This window comes from Eumetopias jubatus, unplaced genomic scaffold (genome assembly GCF_037043125.1).
Source record: "Eumetopias jubatus isolate StellerSeaLion01/CBP00866 unplaced genomic scaffold, mEumJub1_p1.0 scaffold_3, whole genome shotgun sequence".
NCBI classification, from domain to species: Eukaryota; Metazoa; Chordata; class Mammalia; order Carnivora; family Otariidae; genus Eumetopias; species Eumetopias jubatus.
Window position 1 is genome coordinate 24,455,841 of NW_028274809.1, and position 26,937 is coordinate 24,482,777.

The window sequence follows — 26,937 nt, forward strand, 5'->3', positions numbered from 1 at the left end:
GATAATAAAACCTGCAGTTGGGGTAGAAATAAATTCTTGACTATCTACTACATTATTCCTTACCATTGTATTTTATCTTACCTACGTATTTTTGGCTCATTTTACTCAATATACTTGATGGAGACAGCTTAAAGGAAACAGCTGACTAGTAATATTTAAAGAGATCACCAGTGGAAACAGCAAAAAAAAAAAAAAAAGGAATCTGAAAACTAATCTTTTTTGACCAATTAGTGACAGAAATTTCTGGGTTACTTCTTTTTTCTTAATTTTCATCATTAGCTGATTTGATTAGGAAAAGAAAAGAGATTTTAATCTTATCCTTGTCATGCAGTGGAAGCATTCACTGTTCCAAAATGGAACTGACAAGTGAATTTCATTAAGACTGATAATATGGCAGCATAGTGAAAGCTTACAACTATTATCAGCACATAGAAATTTTAACCAAGCTATTACTTTTTGACCAAATGTTCTATTACTTGTCAGAGCAATCTTGTATCTAATGACAATGAATATAATGGGTTGAAGAGGTTGCATTTTAGATTTTCATTCAAATTTTGTGTGTGTATATGTTTTATTTTTTCAGGGTTCACTCACATTGTTAAGCTACGTTCATGGTAAAAAAAAAAAAAACAGCAGTTATCTACTTTTATTTATATTTGTGATGGAGACAATCTAGGAATTACTAGTGAAAATGCCAGCTGATACTTACATGTATATTTTCAACAGTAAATATTTTGCTTTGTTAGTTATTTATGTACTAAGAACAAAAATTCAGATCAATAAAACATTAATGAAATGAAGCTATTTCTGATAAAGGGTTATCTGGTAGGGCTTCAGGTCCTTAATTGTAGGAATTTTAGTGAGTTGCTCTGAGCATTTCTTGTTCCACATTCTTTGCCTTTATACTACCTCCTCCTTTCACACAAATAGACTCTTGCAAGGTTATCATCTCCCTTTGTCTCCACCAGATATGAGGAGAATATGAAAGTAAAGACTATGTCTGATTTGATTGTCACTATATCTTTATTTCTTAGTAGAGTATCTGGTACAACAGTTGTACCCCAGACATTTTTGTGGAGGAATGAACACTCACACTTTTGCCACCTTAAAATCAGGCATAAAAGTCTAGTGCTTAGACCCATTTATTGCATTCAGTTCCTTTTCTCTGCTAATTCTTTGCACTTTTGTATTTATTATGTTGCTTTTCACTCATTTGCATGCTCCTTAGGGAATGAGTGTGAATTTTGCTTAATATTGTATATCTTTATTCTGTATTACTCTGAGGTCAGTTACCAATAAATATTTGTTTGTATAGTACCTAGTAAAATATGAATGCCTTAAGAGGACACCATCAGTAGAAAGTGCACTTTGAGTTCCTGTATTTGTAGAAGCTGGGTTTTGTCCCCATTTGGTTCCCTTTGTAGTCAATACATTATGAGGGTATTTGGCTGGTTCAGAGTCATGGTATTATTCAGCATTATCATGTGGTCCAGATCCTCAGCTTCCTTTTGTATAAAAAAAAAAAAAAAAACTAATACCTACCAGAAAAATTTGGGAATCAAATGGCTAATGTTGAAGGACATGCAATAAAATGAAACCTCGCTAAATGTGAGTACTTCTCCCTATCTTCATCTACTCTTTCCATTCCTAGCCATTTTAAACTGGTCCACATCATGAATAAATTCCCGTGGCCAGATTGGCACTGGATTTTACCTCTAAGATCCTTGATTTTTTTTTGTTGTTGTTAGTGGTATTATTTTGAGAGGCCTGGATACTAGCATTGGTTTTCCTGTCTTCTTCTTTTTCCTTCTCTCAAACTCTGTATATTCTGTCACTGAGATATGTGTACCCCTGGCACTTCCTGTCAGAGAACTTCCTGCATTGTTGGGATCATGTTCCTCTCCAGCCAGATGGTAACCCATGCTTGTCTTGTTCACCTGTGTATCTCCAACACTTAGCAGTACATCCAGTATATAGATTGCACCCTATACATGTGTCCTGAATGAAGGAATGGATTTGCTTATTTATCTGCTTTTATGGGAAAGTGATGATGTGAAAGCACCATTATGAAAGCCAGCGAATTCTCTGATCTTGGAGTACGACCCAGTGCCTTCCCAAGCATGCACTAAATATTTGGTGGAAGCAGTAACAAAAATTTTAATATCTGAAGAGAGAAGTTAAGTTTTCTGTTGGTAAAAGTGATTTGTCAGGATCCTATGCCTTAATTTCTTTTTCCTTTGTATGCTCAAAGATATACCATTTAAACCTTAATCTCTGCATGGCTCTTTCTTAAATAATGTACCTTTCTTTGCCAAAATTGAGCATAGTTGAAATTTTAAGTCATATGCTTTCTATATTATCTGAAAAACTATATCAAGATTTTATTATATTCCCATTAACTTTATAAATCCGTAATTCTGGTGTCAGCTGGGAATGTAAAGCTTCATTAGTTTAATGAAGTTGATTTCAATTTTGGAGAGAGATTTTTTTCTGAGTATAAAAGTTGAATCAGATATTTGAAAATCAACTTAATCCTAAAATGCATGAAAATAGTAGAGTGTACTGGATATATATTTTTAAAAATATTATTGAACAATTACAGGAAACCTATCTTGCCATTAGGTAAATTAGTTATGTTATAGGTTTAAACTATTTAGAAATAGCACTGTGAGGAAGAAAGTAAAATTAATTCAAAAGATAGTGTCAGATTAAAAAAAAATTATGTAGCTTACTCTTGCCAGGCACATATTGTTAACTTTGTTAAGGTGGCAGCTTTTGTGGTTTGTTTTAGTTTCAGCTTGTCCCAGAAGGTGTTGCTACACTGTGAAGGTGTTAGGCACTATAGTAATGGAAAAGGAGATAAAATGGAAGACTTATAAAATGTCTTATCATTTGGGCCTTCCTGGAGAAACCTAGCTTACATTTCTGAGTGGTCAGCTTGACATTTTAAAGCAGGGAGAAGTTGTGTCATTATTTCTAGAATACACAGTGGTTAAGGAAAAAGATTTAAAGTTCATTGCAGTAATTGCTGACAGCTCCCATGGAACGAAGGGCTTTTAGTAAGCGTGTGCTGCTTTGACAAAAGGCAGTGTACTAGGGATGTGAAAGAGGACAGTGAGCTTTGAGATGAATGTGGCAAAAATGTAGATTTGGGTATACTGGTGCCCTTGATAAAATTTCATTCATTTTGAAGGTGGAAAAAAGTAAAATGACTTTTAATGGTCCTTGTACTTGTGGTCTTCAAGCAAAGAAAGACTCCAGGCTTCTGAAACTAGCAACTTGTGTATTTTCAGTAACTTCAAGTACAAAACCTGATGGCTGGTTGTCCCAGGGAGCAAGGTAGCTAGTATCACTGGGCTTGGCGCAGTCCATGTGAAGGGCTGAAGCAATCCCCACTGTAAATGCATTCCCCTTCCCTGGAAACCTGCAATTTGCCTCTCAGTCCCAGATGGGGAGGAAACTTGCAAACAGCCGCAAGCCATACATAATGGCAGGGTTCACATCCTGACAGGGGCAAAGTAGAAAAAAGGAAAAATTCAAGAGAGTCTTTATAACATTATTTGAGTCAAGGACTTTATGCTTTTTGTGAAGGTTGTAGCACTCCTTTTTTTTTTTTTTCAAGTTTTGAGAATGTTGTGTTTGTTTTGCCTCCCCCCTCCCCACCGCTGGATGCCAGCCAATATTCAACTGAAGGAAGCTCATGGGGATGGCACATTAATCACGTTGCACTATCTTTTGCTTAAGCAGCTAACATTTATTGCTCAATGAAGACCATCCTCGACACTAGGTTTCCAGTATATATACTGTATATATGTATAAATGTACGTTAACATTTAAACATGCTCTTACCTATGACCTGTAGAAATACATTAGCACATAGATTTAGGAATGCTGTTTTTAAGCCGGAGTTTTTAAATATATGACCTAAAATAGATCTTTATCTGAACTCCAAACTAGGAACAGATTTGGTATAAAGAAGTGTATTCATTTTTAAATGCATCCTGTAATTTTTTCAGCTTTATTGAGGTATAATTGACAAATGAAATTGTAAGATATTTAAAGTGTACATTGTGATGATTTGATGTATGTATACATTGTGAAAGGAATCCTCCCACCTAGTTAATTAACACATCTATCACCTCACATATTTATCTTTTGTGTGTGAGAGAGAACATTTAAGTTCTACACTCTTATTAAATTTCACTTATACAGTACAGAGTTAACAGTAGTCACCATGTTATGCATTAGGTCCTCAAACCTTATAAATCTCATGGCTGGAAGTTTGTACCCTTTTAGCAACCTCTCCTTTTTTCCCTCATCCTCCAGCCCCCGGAAGCATACTTTTCTACTCCCTGTTTCTATGAGTTCGACTTGTTTTTGGATTCCACATATATACATATAAGTGATAACATCAGTATTTGTCTCTCTTGCTGGCTTATTTCACTTAGCGTAATGCCCTCAGTGTCTATCTATGTTCTAAACAACAGGATTTCCTTTTTTCTCATGGCTGAATAATATTCCTCTGTGTGTTTGTGTGTGTGTGTGTGTGTGTGTGTGTGTGTGTGTGTGTGTGTGTTTGTATAACACGGCCTTATCCATTCATTTATCACTGGACACCTTAGGTTGTTTCCATATCTTGGCTGTTGTGTGAAAAGGGGGAAATAAAAGGCATCTAATTCAGAAATGAAGTAAAACTGACTTTATCTGCAGATGACATGTTATATATAGAAAATCCTAAAGACACACATCAAAAAACTGTTAGAAATGGGCGCCTGGGTGGCTCAGATGGTTAAGCGTCTGCCTTCGGCTCAGGTCATGATCCCAGGGTCCTGGGATCGAGTCCCGCATCGGGCTCCCTACTCCTTGGGAGCCTGCTTCTCCCTCTGCCTCTCTCTCTCTCTGTCTCTCATGAATAAATAAATAAAATCTTTAAAAAAAAAAAAAACTGTTAGAAATAACCAACAAATTCAGTAAAGTGGGGTACAGAATCAATATTTAAAATCAGTTGTGTTTCCATATACTAAACAACAAACTATCGGAGACATTAAGAAAACAATCTCATTTGCAGTTGCATCAAAAAGAAAAAAAAATACCTAGGGATAAATTTAACCAAGGAGATAAAAGCTCTGTACACTGAAAACTGTAAGAGATTGAAGAAGACCTAAATAAATGAAAAGATATTCCATGCTGATAGGTTGGAACAATTAGTATTGTTAAAATGTTCATTCTACCCAAAGCAGTATATAGATGCAATGCAATTTCTATCAAAATTCCAATGACGTTTTCACAGAAATAGTAAAAACAAGCTTAAAATTTGTATGGAACCACAACAGACCCTCAATAGCCAACACAGTCTTTGAGAAAAAAGAACAAAGCTGGAAGCATCACACTTCCTGATTTCAAACTGTGTTACAATGCTATAATAATCAAAACAGTATGGTGTTGGCATAAAAAATAGATACATAGATGTATATAACAGGTTAGAGAACCCAGAAATCAACCCGTGCATCTATGGTCTACTAATTTACATCAAAGGAGCCAAGAATACACATAGGGAAAGTATAATCTCTTCAGTAAATGGTACTGAGAAAACTGGACAGCCACATACAAAAGAATGAAACTGAAATGAAACCCATATCTTACACCATCCACAAAAAATCAATTCAAAATGGATTAAAGACTTAAATTTAAACCTGAAACTGTAAAACTCCTAGAAGAAAATGTAGGGGGTAAGCTTCTTGCCATCAATCTATTTACTTAAAAGACATTTACTTAATCAGCCAAGAAATCAGTCAGATTTTTTTTGTATAAGGAAATTTATATTGAGATACTCAGTAGCTAACAATTATTACCAATTACACAATTTTTTACATAAAATTTCAAGCATAGTTTGGCTGCATCCTAGAATTTAGGTACCACACACTGAAGGGACCTCAAGAGCCTTGGCCTCAGGCAGGTAGACTTTTAATTATATTACCTGCACAAATAAGTAGCGTTATCTCCATTTCATAGTTAAGGCAGCTAAGGCTCTAGAAGGTAACATGCCCAATTATAGGTGACAGAGATATGATGTCAGCACTAAATTATAAGTCAATAGGAGAAATAAAACCCAGTTATTATATATTTTACTTTTTTTTTTAAAGATTTTATTTGTCAGAGAGAGAGAGAGAGAGAGAGCACAAGCAGGGGGAGTGGCAGACAGAGGGAGAAGCAGGCTCCCTGCTGAGCAAGGAGCCCAATGCGGGACTTGATCCCAGGACCCCAGGGATCATGACCTGAGCCAAAGGCAGATGCTTAACCAACAGAGCCACCCAGGTGTCCCTGCATTTTACTTTACTTTTGATCTGAACAGAAAATACCAAGTATTTTAAAAGAAGTATATTTAAATGAATAAGGAATTCTCTTACATTTGACAAATGTAGTAATGTACCTTTGCAAGTGTTTAAAAAAACCTATTGGTGTGCCCTTTATATGGCATGTCTCATTTGCTCTCTATGATACATAGAACTATGTCATCACTTTAAGAATGTTTCATATACTTCAGTTACGAGGTTTAGAAAGCTGGCTAACGGATGTTAGCCACAGATAGATGACATGCTTAAAGTAACTACTTACAATTCAGAAGAAGCTATCCTTTTGAAATAGTGATCTTATGAGAGTGTTCAATTATTTATGCTCTACATTTTGCACTGAGATTTTATAGTGGTATTATATTCTGGGGGGGGGGCTTACCAGTCATTGTCATTCTCACCACAATATTTTACTGTGCATTGTTGCTCATATATAAAAAAAGATATATATGTATACACACACACGTATGTATACACATACATATATACACATATATACGTAAATCACAACTGCCGTGAAAGCAGGGACTGAATTTATCTTGTTCACTGCAGCATTGTAGTACCTGGTAGAGAGCAGATGCTCAGTAATTTTGAATGGCTGAATGAATTCTAAGGAGTTTCCTCTTTCGTATAGTGATTGTTGAAACACAGTCTGTTAATAAGTTGACAGTACTTGTTTTTAAAATTACTGCCTTACAAACATTAATTCTTTTGTGTTACTCCATTTTGAACTCAGATTTTAGGATATTTCCATACTCAATGAATGTATGCATTTCAGAAAAAAAAATGGTGTCACTCAGACCAACATGTATCATGACTTTTCTCCTCTTTATGATTGCCCCGAAAGTTGAGTGCCATCTATCTTCTCTATTATGAACGCATATTCAACCTGTAAGTACTATCTTAAATGCCACTTCCCTCATGAAGCCTTCTGAATCATCCTTGTGCTTCCCTATAGTACACATACCTCTACGTTTATATTTGTTTGATGTCCTACACTTCATGATATGCTTTCATATTTTGATAAATCTATTAATAAGTAAAATAGCTCTAAGGGTATTTATATACAATTGTATTTAATACTCAGAACAGCCCTCGAAGGCAGGTATTCTCATCATCTTGATTTTATAGAAGAGAAAAAAATGGGACAGAGAGGTTTCTTAAGGTCATGTGGCTAATAAATGAAAGAACCTGGCCTTAAACCCAAGGGCACTGAATCTAGATCCCATACTCTTAACCACAGGCTATACTGCCTGCTCTAAATGATTGTGTGCTTTTCCAGTCTCAGGATTTTTACACAGAGGATATTATCCTCACTTTACACAGTAGGAAACAGGGAGACATTAAGTGACTTAACATTCACACGTGTAAAGAACTTAAACACAGGTATTTGAATCCAGCATTTCCATTATTTACCTCGGACCTCCTAGTTGCAATATATTTTTTTTTTCCTTTTAATATATGTACTCTATATGACTATCTAAAATATCTGTTCATTAGGACATTGTAAAAAAAACAATTGCTGCTGCTACGTTATGGAAAATAAATATCTGTCACTGATCTTTTAAAACTCACTGGGTGGTTATCCAGATTCATTTTCCTAATCACCACTATGAGTTTTCTCCTCTTTGTTACTACTTGACATACTTAATTGGTTATACATTTTTAACTGACCACTGATCAGGCCTGCCTCTCGGGGCCAAATGTTAATTCTGCTTGTTTCATACAAATAGTGAAGTATTTATGGAAGAACACCAGGGAAAGAATTTCTGTAGCCTTGATGGGAGTACGTAGGCTCCAGATTTTGGAAACCAAGGATATGTGAACCCAGAGCGTGAAGAGCTATTGAGTTCCTCTGTCACTTCAGTTCAGAGACTCAGTAAAGCCGCTGAAGTGCGTTGCATGGCTTTGGTTCTTTCCTCTGTTAATGTTGCCCTGTAATAGAAACCCTGCTCCATTTCTTACCTGTTTCTCTTCAACGTGCCGGCAGCACTGCCTTCTGACCTGGTTTAAGGCGTCCTTAGTGACCTCTGGCAATCCAATGCATTGGGTCCCTTGGGGAATATGCCCACTCAGCTGGATTTCATAGTAATGATTTTACTTCTTACAGAAGTTTGGTTAAAAATGTGTACTCCCCTTATTTGAAGAGATAATTTCACAATGTAATTTGCTTCACAAACCTCCCACAGCTATGTTAAGCAGATGGTTGCCAAACACCAGTTCAAAGTAGATTGCTCTTATATGAAATAAAATCCAGGCTCAGAAAATCTGGCAATATAAGCTGGTCTTCTTCCAAGACAGGCTCTCAGACAAATTTCTCTTTACTCAAAGCTGGCATACTACTTACACCTGTATTAGACATGCACGAGAAACATGTCGGGTGGCACACACTGATCACAGCTGTTCTTCATTAACATCCCTTTTTTTTTTTTTCTTTACTGGTAACTAGTAACCAGTTTGCTTTTGGTGACATAGGGAAACAGCAGTTCTGGGTTTTAGTCTCCAGTCTGGCGCTGAGTAGAGGTGTGTCTTAGACATGTTACTTCGCCTCATCTGAGCATCCTCATCTGTAAAATGAGGATGATATTAGGTACTTCACAGGGTGGTGATCATGATTAAATCAGTAGACACATATTATGCACCTGTAGTCTCTCCTGTCATACAGTGATCCTTTAATCAATATTATGATGATGTTTTGTGTTTAAAACCCAACTCTGTATTTGATAGATTTGTCACCTGTGGTTAATTTATGCATGGTCTCTATAACTTAAAGAGAGAAGTGTAATATGTAAATTAGCTACAGTTCAACAGTTACTGAGTGCCTGGTGTATGTAAGGGTATGATGGTTTTTACAACTTACGAGAAAAATAGCACTTTTTTTCCAAGGATCTTATACTATAGGGAATGTAGAGTTAAGGCAGAAACACTAAAGGAATCACTAGACTGTGTCTTTGTGCTCAGGAAATACTTCCTGAAAAAAGGTAGGAGACAAGTGGCCTTGAATGGTATGCTAATATTGATAGAAATAGGGAAAGGATTCCAAAAAATAATAGGAGCCAGGAAGAAAAATGAGTAAGTAGAGATGTATAGGATGTGTTCCAGGAAGAATGGCTGGAAAATGACTGGAAAAAGTATAAACAACCAAGGGACTCGTAGAACATATGGCTGAAAGCTATGATGGAGCTGTGCTGAGGGTGTACTTAAATTCCGCAACAATACCTTTATATTTAATTTGTATACAGTGGGCGGTCATTGAAGACATTTAGAAGAATAATATGAGCTCTGCTTTAGGAAGATTAATCGAACAACTAAATATAATGGGGGATGAATTGGAGGAGTGGAAAGTAGCAAAAGACAGAAGAGAGACTAATTAGAAAGCTGTTCTGGGTGAGATGGCACAGGTGATCTTAAAGTTGTTCTGGGTTGCATGAAAATGCGAAAAAAGGATATGCAAGAAGTGGCACATACTGAATCTTTAGGACTCTGCAAATCATTTAAAGGATGGATAAAGGGGTAGACTGTTGTTTGCTTGGGGTATTTCTATATAAAGTAGGCTTATTTCTTCCACATTGTACATTTATGAACAAGTTGTCTGCCAAAATATTCAAACTTCATCCTTGGGCTACAATGATGCCACTGTGCTGGGCTATAAGAGTGTGTGGTTTGATGATGGGCATCCTATATAAGATTTCAGGCATTGTGGGAGACCATCAAGGTCATCCCTTTTCTTTCCTTTTTTTTTAACATAGGACATTTATTTTGTATTTATTTTGTCGTGAAGACCTCTTTAAATGTAAATGAGATACTACATGAGCTGCTCATAGGTATGATTTATCTTTATAACAATTGACACAAAACTGTCAAAATTTGACCACAAAGGAAGTCCTAAGATGACATCCACCATAAACTGTTGGTTTAGAGATTAAAACTGATAATATTGACTTATTCCTCAAATGGCTGTCTTTACCTACCACTGATAAGTCATAGCATGTCAAGGAATATAGTCAAAAAGTGGAGGTGGGGGTGGGTAGAGGATTATGTATTGACAAATTCTTTAGGAACACAGACCCTACCCCAGCCTTAAGACCAAAGCAAATGTAAAAATTAGGAGGTGGTTGTTTTGAGTGGACATATACATTCCAGACTTGATAGAAAATATTAATTCAACAGTTAATTTTATGGAAATAATATTTTATTTGACCATCATAGACTTGAATTCCTAGTATTTTTTCAGCCAACTGACATAGTTTTATAGCATATGAAAGACCTGTTTGTCCTAAATACAATATTTGTCCTAAATATACTTAGTTACTTGTTTAATTGGAGAACCAGTATCATGTCATAGAAAGATGGCTTAGCTAAGAGGCAGAAGATCTTGAGTTGATATCAGGTTAACATTTACTAACTTTGGGGCGCCTGGGTGGCTCAGTTGGTTAAGCGACTGCCTTCGGCTCAGGTCATGATCCTGGAGACCTGGGATCGAGTCCCGCATCGGGCTCCCTGCTCAGCGGGGAGTCTGCTTCTCCCTCTGACCCTCCCCCCTCTCATGTGCTCTCTCTCTCTCTTTCTCGCTCTCTCAAATAAATAAATAAATAAAATCTTTAAAAAAAGACATTTACTAACTTTGTGTTCTTGGGAAAATCACTTGATGCCTCCATTTGTTTATCTGTAACTGCCCTATCCAGTGTTGAGCATCAGTTGAGACAGAGGATATTTTATAAATCATGAAGAATTATAAGTTGCTATTTTCCTGTTATTACTATTAGTGTAAAGAGACTACTGTGCAGTTTTCATGAACATCAAGTGTTATTTTCCCCATATTTCAGATGACGCAGGTGGCTGAATCAAAGTGAAGAAATAGCTCAAGGTCCCACAATTAGTTAGGTGGCAGAGGGGGAGGTAAAGACCTGGTTTCCTGCCTCAGGTACAGGGAAACTTTCTACTACACCATTCTTAGAATAAGAGTATTTCAGAGATCAGCACTGTCTTGATCTAGTTACTCTAGTAGATCTAAGAATACATAATGTCACTTTATTAGAGAGAGAAGAGAGGGTGGGGAGGAAAGGAAATGCAGTGATGTGATGTACACACTGAGAAGGCTACCCACAAATGGCTCAGCTGCAGTTTAGCTACACAGTGTCTGGACTTGTCCAAAACCATTTATAAAATGAATACTTTAAGGATGTTGTGAGGGAGCTGTTTTACAAGACTAATAAATAAATTCACATTTATTTATTCACAGTTGCAAGAAACAAAGGGTTCATATTGTATGAAATTTTGAGAGATTTTTTACAAAATGATTGCATATACCTTAAAATAATTTTTGTTGTGATTTTACTTTAGTTGTTTAGACTGTTGGTAGTTCCTAGTAAATAATTGTGCTTTACATCAGAGTTTTGAAGGCAGTTTGTTTTTCTAACACATTATTTAAACAGCTGCTGGGCTGTTAACATGGATTTAATCATGTTTGGTGTTTCTGTTTCGATAGTTTAAATGAGAGAGGGTTATATTAGCTCAGAAGCAACTTCAACAGATTATTAGATAGACATATTGATTCAATTAGTGTGTATAACCCCATTTCAAGTAGCTGACATAGACCAGGAAAAATTGATGCTTGTAAGTAATAACACCCCTTAAGTGTCCTCTTGAATTCTCACACAACAGAAACCAAGCATATAAAAAGTCCACCTATATATCACACCTGGAAGACTTTTCCCCCACCCAATTTAGAAATTAAAGAATGGTTTTAGCTATCTTTTATTATTCATCACTGTGAAATAAATATTTAAGTCTCACAGTATTTACTTCCTTTAAAAATTGAAAAATACAATTGGAAACTGAACAAATATAAATCACTAATTTGAAGGGTAATTAATCTAGAAATCCTATTTATACTCCATATAATAAATATATCCTGTCAAATAAAGCAAATAAATCATAATCCCTTTGCATTATTTTCCTAGCTAGGAAATTTTAATAATCTATTAGTGGATTAGTAGAATCAAGTCATACTAATAATAACATTTTAAGTTGTAGAAAGTTTGAGATATTAAAAATATTTTATTTTTTTATTTTTTATTTTTTTAAGATTTTATTTATTTATTTGAGAGAGAATGAGAGACAGAGAGCACGAGAGGGAAGAGGGTCGGAGGGAGAAGCAGACTCCCTGCTGAGCAGGGAGCCCGATGCGGGACTCGATCCCGGGACTCCAGAATCATGACCTGAGCCGAAGGCAGTCGCTTAACCAACTGAGCCACCCAGGCGCCCGAGATACTAAAAATATTTTAATAATGATATTTAAGGTTCTGGTTACTGTGGTATTTCCCAAAGTTGACATTTTTTAAAATGATAGAATTATCTGTGACAACCACATTCTAAGGATTAGAATTTGTTCCTTCCATTTGATAATTCAGAATTAACTTGAATATATTTTACCATACATATTAAAAATGATCTTTTCCCCAAAAATTTTAAAAATGGAGAATTTTATTATTTGAAGACATCAGTTGCCAGACATCACAAAATCATATGCTATCTTGTATTGGTGGGTGATTTGAGGGAGGCAAGGAATAAAAAATAGTAAATGTCCAATTTCTAAGGAAAAGCCTCTTTCCATTTATGTTCTGTTCAGGTCAATAATGTAACAATTATGTAATGAAATTATATGTGTTAGTAAAATATTTCCCTCCTCTTAGTCATGAACTCTTTAATGACCTGTTTCTGAGTGTATATTATCCTGTTGATATGAATTTCTTATTTAAGTTAATACTCTTCACCTTTTAGTCTTAAACCTTCATAATCACTTTTAGCAAATAATTAGGCAAGCAGCCAAGTACTTAATAAATATTTGCTAGTTTATTTTTAAAGAGAATTCAGTTTTGGTCTTTGTTTCATACCGGCTGACATGGATGAGTTCTAGGAGTATGATAATCTCTGAGCTTGAAGAAGTGGGGGGGATTTTAAATTTATAAACCTGTTTGCATTTTGAAGCAACTTTTTGCTTAAAGCTAAATGTACTTTTTGTCCTGAAATATATTCAAAGCTTCTTCTATGCAAAATTGATCATAAAATTCTTTTTTACTAACTATTATTTTACCTGTGTTCATGAATCTCCTAGTCAACTTAATATATATATATAATAATTACTTTTTCTTCATCATAAATACTTTAAATTTGACTTGTCCTTTTTTTAAACTGTAAAATCATATTATCTCCTGTAACTTAAAAATATGTAATTTAAACATCTTTATTTTGTTCATTAAAATATTCAAGTATCTATATAAGTTATTTGTGACTACAATATTGAATAACGGAACAAACTGATCAATTAAAATCTTCTTTCACATCCCCTTTTCATTGCTAATAATTTGTTCTTACAAAATATTGTTCTTACTAAATAGTTTGTCATTATATAGTAATGTATGTAAATTCCTATAGATATGAAAAGAAGAATGTAAAATTCAGGCATATCAAGGAAACAGCCTGAAAAATAATTCTTGGTGTTGAGATTATAATAACAAGATTTCATCCCACTCACACTAACAAATTCTCCTCTTCAGAGAAATTAGCCCATTTATGAGAATGTTTTCCTTGTTACCAAATTGTAAAAGAAATACCATATAATGAAGAGTAAAAATTTGATAACAAATATACTATGAATATTATACAATGATTAATAGTTATAGTAGTTTTATATATTATAGCTACAAATAATACAATTCTTCCATTGATATATGAATTGTAATTTAGAGTATACGTAAATTTACTGAACACTTAAGTTTAATCATTAATGAGTTAAAATACAGTAATCTGCATTATTTAGAAACATCTTAAATAGTGAAAATAAATTGTGAGAAAATTTCTTTTATATTTGAGTAAGGAAATTTTTTCTATTTAACAATTGAAATTCAAAGACTAATTGCTTTTTATCCTAAATTTCAACCTAATTTTAGTAAAGCAGACTAAAAATTCATTATGATGGGATTTTGTTTGTACATAAGACATCATATTAATGGAAAATTTCATCTATGATATATATATACTAAAAATGTGTTGCATTTATTGATTTACTATATCAATGAATATAAATTACTATATTTACTATAGCAATAGTATGTACATTCATATGTGATAAACATAATTCTTTAGAGTATAATATTGTTAGAGTAAAGATTGCTAAAGTTTACCATTTCTTCTGTATTTTAGTTCTAACAAATGTATACTTTTTTGGATACTCACTTCAATTATATTCCTCTGTGGATACAAAGTTCTAACTATAATTTTAATATCCAATAATTTTTAAATGACATTTTACCCATGTTAGTTATTAAATTTTGATGTCCATATTATAATCTTCTCACTAGGGAAAAGGCGATCATTTAATATAACATCAAGTCATATTTTTCATAATTTAGTGCTGTTTTGAAATTTAAGAGGCCCATAAGTTTCAGACTCAGACCTACTCTTTTAAGATACATTTCTTCAATTCCTGAAATGGAATGCTGGTAGACTTTACACTCATTAAATGCAGTTTATCAGATGTCGACCAGTTCAGGAATATCAGTGATGACATTGCTGTGCAGTTTATAATCTCTAGTACATCATTTAAATATGTGGGACAGTTTGCTCACAGATTAATATATGAAGTTATGTTATATAAAGTCATACTTTTAATTTTTCTTAACTTTTTCTTTAAATGAGAATTATGAATGAAATATGGGACTACATAGGATAAAAATTAGTGTTTTACTTTGATTAGAATAATTTTCATTCCCAGAAAAAAAAACATGGAAAATTTCTTGGAGTATGGAAAAACTTATTGAAGCAAAATACAGAATCTAGAAACTACAATTGAAAACTTTAAAATTCAAATACCCTTGAGTGATAAGGTAATCCAACATTTGCAAAACATAACAAACATGGAGCTAAGTTCCTTAGTATATAATGCATTTAAATTCAGTGAGAAAAAACCAACAACCTAGTAGAAAATGGGGAAATAACTTTCATAGACAGCTCCCAAAAAACCCCCAAACATTTAAGTATAGACATAGATGCTCAATTTCACCCATAAAAAATGCAGATTAAAATCTATAGTAAAATACCAGTTTTTATCTAATAGATTGACAGTTCAATGTGATATTATATAATAATAGCTATAATAGTAATCTTAAATTTTATTGATAAAGCCTAGGAATAAATTATGTTGATAAAATAGATTCTATGCAGCTGTTAGAAAGAATAGTGTGGGTTTCTGTCTACTAATATGGAAAAATTAAACAGATATTAAATGAAGAAAGCAAAGTTAAGGTCAGGTAAATTATACATTCCAATTTGTGTAAAGAGAGACCATCTACACACACACACACACACACACACACACACACACACACACACACACACACACACACTTCTGAATTAGAAAATGAGGATAATAGTTGCTTTTGAGACCAGAATTTAGGGGTGAACTTTGAGTAGAAAAGGACTTAATTTTCATTTTTTATCCTTTAATTTTTCTCTGCTGTGTTCATGGATTTTTTTAAACATATAAAACAATTCTAAAGAAAGAAAATTCTTAATTTACTAAAACACCACGGTGAATACTGCCTGAACACTTCCTAGATTCCACACAATTTTTGAGCATGTTGGCAAAATTAAGATAGATAAAGTATGGTGTCTACTCTTCTCAAAAACTGGTAAAGTGGTACTGATTTGTAAATAGGATAAAACTCAGTGTAGTAGATTTTCTATTAGAAATGGGGCCAAGAAGCCTATATACTCTTTTGTAGATCTCAGAGTAGTTTACATACTATATAATTGATCTTCACAAAACATGGAAAAAATAGAGCACTGTCACCAGAAAAATAATAGGTAAGCCCATTTTCTGTATTTGCTCACTTAATGCTCACATCAGCCTGAGAAAGTGGTACCCTTGTCGTCCTCATTTTATGAAGTACACGAGGGACTTAAGTATCTTATAAAATGTGACACTGCTTCTAATGAGTGCCAGAGCTGGTATTCAAATCCAGGCAGTCTGGTTACAGGATCCTCACTCCTAATAGCTGAACTATTCTACTTAAACTTCATTTTGTAGTTTGAATTTATATCTACTTTGCAAACAAAAGACAAAAAAATCAGATATTAAATAATTAATTCAAGTTTCTACTGCTAATAAATGTCAGAGCCAGTCTGTGGGCTAAATACAGTGATCTCATTTTGTATCATGTTGCCTCTATTCTTAGGGGAGTTCCAAGGGAGGGGAGCAGGGGAAGAGCCATTTTGATAGCACTACCTGTTTAAATACTAATGACAAATCACAGAATGTGTGGTTTCTCTAAGAAAATTACAGTAAAAAGAACTTACTTCCTTTTTATGAATGTATTTCCTCCATTCAAGTAGTACCAAATAATTTGTTTTGCTCAGGAACTTTGATATGATTTCTTAAGAAATTTTCAAGATCAGGGGATAAAAAGCTGGTATTCATTTAAAGCCTGTTTCTGCTTTGTGAAAAGACTTTGTCAGCAATCCAGAATGAGGGCTGTGCTAACAAAATTCCAACTTTTCTGTGGGATGATCCAAAAACAGCAAACAGAAGGCATTAAATTTCTTAACAGTCACAAGTGCGTGCATGCATGCTATGCCATTCCTGTCATTCACTGCTTTTTGGTGTGCATAGATTAAAGTTGGAATACTTTGATTTGCAGACTAATATGTTCCATAGAGAATTTTCTTCGTATAAAAAAATAAAGAGTAGATTAAGAGCATATGAAGTCTGTGCACTCTGCCCTACATTTATATAGCTCTTCATTGAATATATGTTTTTAATCTGATTTTAGGATATTTGCCTTGACAGTATGCCTTCATGCATCTAAGACATTTGCTAGATTAAGATCCCAAGTTGTTTCTCTTGCTCAGTTTTGAAGCAGGTTTATACAAGTATTCTGATGTGAAACAATGTGTGTGTCTGTGTGTGTGTGTATATATATATATACACACATGATTGTATGTGTATTTTGTATATGTATAAATATATATATATATATATATGATTGTTAAGAAGCATGGCTCAGTGGGTTAAGCAATATCTAATCTTGTCTCATACATAATGCTGAGTCTCAGTAGTGACAAAACCATAAGCCAATACCAGAATTAAGGACTTGCTTTAAAAATATATAACGAAGGGGATGGGTATTAAGGAGGGCACGTATTGAATGGAGCACTGGGTGTTATATGCAAACAAGGAATCATGGAACACTGCATCAGAAACTAATGATGTAATGTATAGTGACTAACATAATAAAATAAAATTTTAAAAAAATTAAAAAACTATATAACTAAGTTGAAGAAAGAAATGTGTGTACAAATGAAGTGTCATTCTGTTTACCTAGAGGTTTTTTGAGCCATCTTCACTTTGATGGCAAAGTCGCTAAAATATTTTCGAGCACAGTATGTATTAACATTGCATTGGTGATTTCCATCCACGTTCATAGAATGGCACTGGGTGGAGAAGAGATGTAGATGACAACACATAACCTGCATTTAAAATGCCTTCATTTCTTCTTTTTTAAATTACAGCAAATTCAGTAAAGCTAGAAATGCAGAGTGATGAAGAGTGTGACAGGAAACCCCTGAGCCGTGAAGATGAGATCAGGGGCCATGATGAAGGTAGCGGCCTAGAAGAACCCCTAATTGAGAGCAGCGAGGTGGCTGACAACAGGAAAGTCCAGGAGCTTCAAGGCGAGGGAGGAATCCGGCTTCCGAATGGTAAACTGAAATGTGACGTCTGTGGCATGGTTTGCATTGGGCCCAATGTGCTTATGGTACATAAAAGGAGTCACACTGGTAAGCAGCTGAAAGAATAACCTGATGACTGCCTGTGACATCTGATGTTGATATTACCTGACATCTATTCTCTTTCCTTTTTATTCAGGGGTGGCAGTGGTGAAACTACCTTTTCAGAATTCTGCTAGTATTGGATTGCTGAAAAGCAGAGAGTAGCCTGGGTCTTGACTTCCAGCCTTCAAATCTGAATAGCATATCAGAAAAGAAGTTTGGGATTCAGTTTCCACAGTTCTTAATATAGCAATAATATGATAAGGGTTCAAAAGGTATAGGAGAATCTCATTGTGTAACTTAATCTTTTTGTGTTTCTATACATATTTTACCATACCCATGGGTAGGTAATATAGTTTGCTAGCTAAGAGTTTATACTATAAAATGGTACTCATGCATTTATATAGAGGTGGATCATTTTCACCTTATCTGGTTAACTTCTTGGAATACAGTTTCCAATCAATCTCTGCCTACCATGGGTCTCTGTATTAGGCAGATACTTTCCCTAGTTGAGGACGTTACTATCTTCCTGTAATTTTTTTTATTATAACTCCTGCAAAGAGATATGTAGGGTACAGTATAGTGAAGAGTGGTGGGTATGCTGGTAAGAATATGTAATCATGGAACAGGGTGAGGAAAGAGGATTCTGATTAATATAATATATACTTTTAGACATTTGAGTAATGTAAAAAAAACCAGCTAGATGAGGAGAAGGCCTTATTTAAATCTCTCCAAATCCTTTGGCAAAATGAAAAAAAAAAGTTTTTTAATTTAAAAAAAATACAGAAATGAGATTATGTGTAAGAAAGGCAGATGGTTGACTCTTAAAGTTTTAAGTTCATATGAAAATTGATTTAAAGATGGTACCTTTAACTATAATGCAAAGTAGTATTATATAGCAAAATATTAATCACTAATACTCTCAGAGTTTTAAAATATGTTTCTCTTTGGAAGAGAGATAAATCAGTTTAATTAGTAGGTGCTTAAAACATGAGAGATGTGAGGTACACTGAAGTCTTTGTAGCCCAAATCTCTCATTTACACATGAAGAAACTGAAACCCCAAACAGTCAAGTGATTTGTCCATTATCCCTTATGTAGTTAGGGCATTGTGAGGCTAAAACCAAGGTTTCCTGATGCCCAGACTGGTTTTGTTCAAATATATACTGTACTTGGTATCTCACTGCACCAACATTTAATGATGAGATATGATTATAAGGCTTAAAAATTATAGTAAGAAGTTACACATTAAAATCAATGTTATCTTAATCAAAATCATCAGGTTTGGAACCTGTACCCTTATTCTAACTCTACAGTTACATGTTTACTTTTGGTTTTATTTTTAATTTCCTCTTTAAACAGCATATTTTTATAAATAATATAAATATAATATTACTAGTGTAGATTTTTTTACCTTAATTAAAAAAAATTCTTCTAGAAAAGTTAAAAGATCAAGTTTGGTATTTTATAAGAAAAATAGGAAAAGACTGTAAAATAATGAGTCTACTTTTCATCTCTGCTCATGAAGTAATGTTAACTGCAGTTCTAAAAGAAGAGTTCTACCAAGTTAGAATGTATTCATTATCTCACAGTGATTATATTGAGGTAGATAACACCCATTCAGTTGTGTAACTAGTAACATATAAACTGAACAAAAGTAGTCTAATGACTTTTCAGTTGAATTGCATATAGTGTACATTTTAAGGCTAAAAAGTATACTAACAACAATTTTTTGTAAGATTTCTAATAAACCTTTTATGGTCTGAGTCAAGAAAATTTAAAGAACCTGAGTGTGCTCTCTTGAATATTTAGGTTAATTAATGTTTCACTGTATTTGCAGTGATTTTCATGAGGATTGTTAGTTTGTAAACACAAGAGTGATTACATACTGACTCTACTGCTTATTTAATATTTACTACCATAGTACAGTTGAATTATTCTGATTCTGAAAATCATCAAATTGACATGGAAGATGTTTCTAAATAGTTATACAGATTTCCACAACTTCTATGAATATGGAATTAACTAGTAAAGGCAAGAATGGACAAAATAACTAAAGTCCTCTTGTAACTTCATGAACTTTTATTGTTAATGAATGTTTATTGGAGTATTATAAAAATTACGCTTTCCTCAGATCTGGGAAGTTTCTGTTAAATAGCCATTCATAGAGGAGCTTGGGATATCTGCCACATTTATTGACCTTGAAATTGTGATGTATCTTTAAAGTAGCTATTTTTATATGTATTTCTGATAACCCAGTTTATACATCTGAATGGGTCATGACCTTTTCCACTCCATTTTAGTACTCTTCGAGAACAGAAAGTCTATTTGTATGTTTTGTTTTGTTTTGTTTTGTTTTAATTTAAACTACATTGAAAAAAATGTGGTCAGGATCTAGTATTAACCAAATGTTTTCTCATCAATGCCATGAACTACTGTCTTCATTTCAGAATTCCCCCCTCTCACTAATTATTTATAGCTAGTTTAAAAGGCACTGTCTTAAATCCTTATAAAGCCTTTGGGAAACATGTTTGTGTGTCATAGAATATCCAATATAAAATTGATAGTATAAAAATATACACAACAACCACCCAGTTTACTAAGATGACGTGGAGTATCGTATCTAATTCACTTCTTCTCTCTCTTTCAAACTCTACTAAAGTGCCAATTCTAGTGTCTTATAAATGGGTTGGTGTTATTTCTTGTTGTTGTTACTGCAGTAGGTAATCAGGTAATATTGTCATCGGATACTCCAGGCACTCTTCACTGTGATACAGGCAGAATAAAAGAAGTAGGGGTAGTAAATCAATTCATGCTTAAACATGAATTGATGTGGACCATTATAAATATAGACTATCCTTAACCTTGCCCTTCTTTGGAGTAGAGTACTCCCATCTTTGTAACTCTGTGTATATTGTAGCTTTATGGAACCATTCTTTTGCTCCAAGGCCTTCTCAACAAATACTGGGATTTTTCATATTTGTAGGTGGTTGCTCCATCCAACACAGGAACACCCTCTGTCTTTGATTCACCAAAGCAAACTGATGCGTGTATACTTGTATTTCAGTTGAATATTTAAACACAGATCTAGAAATATGTGTTTATGAAAGTACATAAAATAATGAAATATAATTTATTTCAAAATAAAAATAGATAACTTCATTCTGGGAATAACTAAAAAAGGTCCTTGAGCAGATTTTTTTATAAAAAATCTAACCAAAACATAACAAAAAGCAGATTAAGAATGGAAATGAATGATAGCATGGCCACATATTAATTGTTCTCCTGGATTCACAGTTGTTAATCCAGACTTTTGTACCCACCCATGGGGGAATTAGTTATCACAGATACAATAACCTATTTGATTTTTTCAATTGGATTATACTGTATAGTGTGTTTAGTACATTTGTGGTGTTTTCTCGAAGTTTACTTTTCTTTATTTCTGAATAAGAACATGATTAATATATTTCTTTAGGCAAAGTCTAAACTTACTCGAAAAGGACTAGTTGATTCAGCCTATTTGTTAAAGAAAAAGCAAATTATTTAAAAAATAATTGAGATGCATTGTTTCAAGGCACAGACACAATATATGAACCTTTTACTTAAATATCAGCTCATTTTACACATATCTCATAATCCCAATTCAAGATTTAATTCATGTAAAGCAGATCAATATTTCTCAAAGCTTCATCCAGCTGAAATCAAAGTACATTATTATCATTGCCCCTTTCCTCTTACCAAAACAGGAACATGGTTTGTTAACCTTCATCATGCCTTTCTTTATATCCCATGGCCATGGGAATATAGTCAGCAAATGTCTCCACACTAAGACATACTCAGTGACAGACAGTATTTCCTGATATACCTAGACCCCTTTTCATTTCTCCTGCCTCTTTAAGGATGATCATATAAATTCAGAAGTAATTCTATTAAAAATATTTGAAGATATCTGGAATATTTTGTAAATGTAAAAACAAAATTACCCTGTCATTAGCCTCAAAAACTCAATTAGATGAATTTTAAAATTCTTTTTAAAGAGAGTTATCCTTATTATTTTTTCTTTTTTGATTAGCATTGCTTGGTATGACAAATTCAGTACTCCAAATTAGGAATTTTTAAATATTTCAATTTTAGGAGGCTTAATGAAAATCTAAGTTAGCATGTTACAGGAGTATTTTCTAAAGGCAAACATGATTTCAAATGTTTTTGTTCACCAAACTAATTTAATTCATTTTGAAGTAATTGCATACTAATTTGTTACTTGCCTGGAAGACCCTACATAGATTTCCAAAGTAAAATCAAGTATTTGGAGTGAAAAGTATAATTTGCATTTGCTATTTTCCTACAGTATAAAAATTCTCATGAAGAAAGTGCATCCTTCTTTTTTATTAATAATTCCATGGCAGGGATGGGAAGTAGAAATTCCTGATTTTAAAGAGCTGTAGACTGCTATTTCATTGGGAAAAAAAAAAGTCAACAAATTGTCATGGAAGTGTGTGTGTAAAGATTTACCAAATTTAGATTTATTTTAAAAATTTAGTTTGTAAGACTTCATATAGGTGTTTTTCAGTAAAGTATTGCTCTTTTAAGCTGTACTTAGTGTTGATTTAATTTGTCAGTTTCATCAAATGAATCAAGTGAAATAAGATCAAATTTAAGGTAACTTTAACATTTTTTTTCAACTTAATACACTAGTACAAGGACTTTTTATAAATGTAGTTCAGATCTCCAGATTTTGTAAGAAAAACAAACAGCCTTACTACACGAACACAAAGATTACATTTTTGGGGGTATGTGTCTCATAAAGTTCCAAAATGAGCAAGTAGTACAGAATTTGAGACACACCTGATATATCAATTTTTAATTTCTTTAGGTTTTATAACAAATCTATATGATAGAATGTGCAGTGGCAACTGCAAGAAAATGGCCAGTTTATCTTCTTTATGACTTCTGGCTTCCTTTAATAGAAAGAATCATTGAGTTTGCATTAATTAAAAGCCTCCCCAAAATATTGAGGTTTCATTATTCACTATTTTCAAATGTTTCAGTTAAAGATATAAAACATGAGAATTCAGTATAAATGTTTAAGTATTAAAATTATAATCATCTAACCTCAAGTACAGAAATAGCCCCGTTAAACCAAAAGTGAATTTTTAAATTATTTTATTTCCGTCCTAAAATTTGAGCTTTACTATTTTATACTATTTATATATTAATTTATAGTTTAGTTCATGAATATCTTTAGAGATCAGCAAACTTAAAATGATAGTATTTTCTTCATGGTTTGGCCCTACTTAATAATTTTACTGCTTCCCCAACTACATGTTTTTATGTTCAGTGACCTTGGTGACAGCCAGTTGATGACAATAGACTGATAATTCTGGCTTAAACAGTTTTATAGCAGTATCCAATAATAGGAAAAAAGAGAGAAAATATTTCAAATTATTTTCACAACAAAAAGAATATACAGGAAATATCTGGATGAATAATTTTCTTTGAATTTTCCCTGTTTATATCAGGAAATTTTGCCAAAGTTTTCACTGTTAGTGACTAGAAATGAGACCTGGGCCTGGGCTAATTTTGGGAGATTTTGTGATGATGAACTTTGTAACCTGGCACCCGGAAAGAAAATTATCAGCTAAATCGGAGAGTTAGACTAAAGACCCCTTCCAAGTCAAATTCAAAATTTCTGTAATTTTAAAAGAGATAGCATGGTACAATAGAGCAAGATTTTGTAGTCCAACTAAGCAAGATTCATATCAGTTTAAGTACTTATTAGCTCTGTAACTATCAGATACCTTGATACTTGAACTTCAAGTTCTTCATTTGCAAACTGAAATTATAGATGCCTAATTAGTATCATTATAAGGTTTGAAATATTCTATATAAAGCTACCAATAAAGTCAGTAAAGTGATGGCACTTAGTTGTTCAAACAGTGGTCAATGCTATTGCTGATTCTTTTGAGTCAGTGACAAGAATCCTGTAAAATTTATATGAAGAGAGGAATCTGCACTTGACCTAAAGTTGAAGGCTTCAGTATTAGCAAATTTTAGGAAGATAAAGATTTAGAAGTCTGAAGGGGGAGAAGAATATTCTCAGCACAAAGAACTGGCCCCAGTTAATAGCGTACAGATCAGTCCCTTCCACATAACCTACTTGATCTTTCCTACCTCTTTTCCTTTCGGCAGGTGAACGTCCCTTCCACTGTAACCAGTGTGGAGCTTCTTTCACTCAGAAGGGCAACCTTTTGAGACACATAAAGTTACACTCTGGAGAGAAGCCGTTCAAATGTCCTTTTTGTAGCTATGCCTGTAGAAGAAGGGACGCCCTCACAGGACACCTCAGGACCCACTCTGGTAAGTGTCACTGAGTCTTTGAGAAAAAAGCTAAAATATAAGAATTCAGGAAAGCATTATAGAATAATACAGAATAACTTATAGCTGTGGTATATAGCTAGGAATGAGCTAGACAATATTTTTGTGTACATTGAATAACTGATAAATTTTGCAAGATGCATATGGTCCTTCGTTTTTTTAGACTTACAGACTTGGCAAAAAGTAGCACTGTCAATGGAAGAGTCTCTTATTTCAAGCTCTTGAAGTAAGGAGACAACTACTCTGTAGATTCTCTCTGATTTTTTATTTTATAATTATTCAGTAATTATGGTTAATCCAGGATAATGGAAAATCTAGTAAAATGTCATAGTTACATGCTAATATTACCATAGAGGAGATGAAAGCTGTGATATTTTTCAACTGATACAGTGCCCAGGCTGGGACCTCAGTGGGAAATCAAATGTCGCTATTTTTAAACTTGAAAATATTATGCTCATTAAAAAATTGGCTGTTAGAGTATTTTATATTTCATTTAGACGCACCTTGTTTCTTTAATTCTCAAAATATAGTCATTGGATTTTCTCTGAACTTTTCTCTCTTCATAAATCATCATTAAAAATCTAGAATAAGTGTGATATTTTTAAAATGCTAGAATATAGTACATAAAAGAGCAAGAATGATTAGAAATCTGAATGAATCTCATTTGACTTTTAGCATGAATTGCCATAACCAAGAAGTTAAAGGTGGAAAATTAATATAGAATACTCTCAAGCCAGTTTTATATCCTCCTTCTGTCCATAATGACATATTAAAATTTAATTTTAATATGAAGATATGATGGAAGTGATATTTTCATCTACATTGACAAATTGTATTAGAGAGTGCTGTGGATTGTGGGGTAATGCTTGTATTATCTTTTTTTACATTTTCCCTATTAATCCTTAAGGCTTTACTTGGTTTTTAACATGAATGTGAAATGTGTAAACTATTTTAGACATTAAATTGTAAATTTGGAGCAGTTATAGAAAAATGAAATGAATGCAAATATAAATACAAAATATTTTAAGTATATATAGTTACTTTCCTCCTTGATTCAAAGCAATTCCCTTATTTCCAACTATGACATTTTATATTTTATTTTACATCATGCTATGAAAATTACATCTTTATTATAAAAATTATTCTTTATTGAAGGATGTTTTTAAGATGTGACAGTTAATTCCTTTAGCTAGCCATGTACTCTGGCTTATTAAAGCATTATTGAATTGACCATGGATTGTATAAAGCATAAATTTTCATGAACATTATCTATTACATGAAGTTGAGCAAAAAATATAACTTTAAACATCGATTTCATTCTTTACAAAGTTGTGTTACTTTTAATATCATAGTTTAATGTATACATGTTACTGTACCTGGGATTGCTATATTGCCCTTAGAAGGTTCAGTGCCTTCAAAGCTCAACCTCTCTGGAAGGCTTTTGATAACTCAGTTTGTGTTGCCTTGATTTCCTTTTTGTTCTTTTAACACATCCATCGTGTGGGTGGTGTCTAAGATGACACCTTGGTTTTTGTTTCTGTTGAACTGGGCAGTTGCAATCATCATCTTTTTTGTAAATCAGTCATGACTCATTAGAGTTTCCTGGTTGGTGGCTAATGAAGTGAGGAATGAGAAATACGTTACTCCAAAAGTAGGCCATTCCCATTGGCTTTCACCAGGCCAGACACTTGACAACACTTACATGGTTCTGTGTAATTATCAAGTTTGTGTGTATAGTGAAGCTGTTTCTGTGAAATTGCATATTTTGTAAATAAATATACTGCTACTTTGAGGTTCAAAAAAATAAAGACATGGACCCTGTAATTGTAATCATGCTATTATTTTGCAATTTGCTGGCTAATTAAAGAGTTTAATGGAGCGAGTAAGGAGGGTGTCATCCAGCTACTGCATCATCAACAGGTGATATGAATTCAGTTATACTTCTCACTGTAACCTAAAATATTTGCCATTGCCAATGCTTTTTGTAATAGATACAGCATAAAACATAGCTGCTAAAGTCCGTGCCTCTCCAATTTGTTCAGAAAGCCCAAATTGATCATTATAGCTTTCTTCTTCTGCTACCAAATCCATCTTTCTCTTACTCTCATCCTCTTTTTTTAGCACCTGAGCTGAAAAAGGATTCTTTATCTGATGAGTGACCCAAACCTTAATTTCTACAAATTCTGAGGATTTGATGGTCCTGTTTTCCTTGGATTACTGCAGTTTTTCAGTAACCAGGATTATTGGGCACATTTTTTAAAAGAGGTACCCCAGTGAATCTCCTGAGTTCCAAACATAGCAACAATCCAAAACCATCTTGGTAGTCTGGAAAAGTTGCCAACCAATAGCCCACTTCTCTCCCTCTTAGTTTAGCAGCTTGAGAT

At 33.5% G+C, this 26,937-nt stretch overlaps 1 protein-coding gene across 8 annotated transcripts in view; it reads left to right on the top strand.

Moving 5' to 3' along the window:
* IKZF2 (IKAROS family zinc finger 2) overlaps positions 1-26,937 on the top strand; it is a 150,003-nt gene that overhangs the window by 77,110 nt on the left and 45,956 nt on the right. For 7 of the 8 annotated variants that reach the window (XM_028112145.2, XM_028112149.2, XM_028112147.2 and 4 more), the window contains 2 exons: positions 17,922-18,188; positions 24,368-24,535. In XM_028112145.2, coding sequence (XP_027967946.1) covers positions 17,922-18,188; positions 24,368-24,535 — 435 coding nt within the window. The remainder of the gene's footprint in view (positions 1-17,921; positions 18,189-24,367; positions 24,536-26,937) is intronic. The other variant, XM_028112152.2, reaches the window with a different exon arrangement.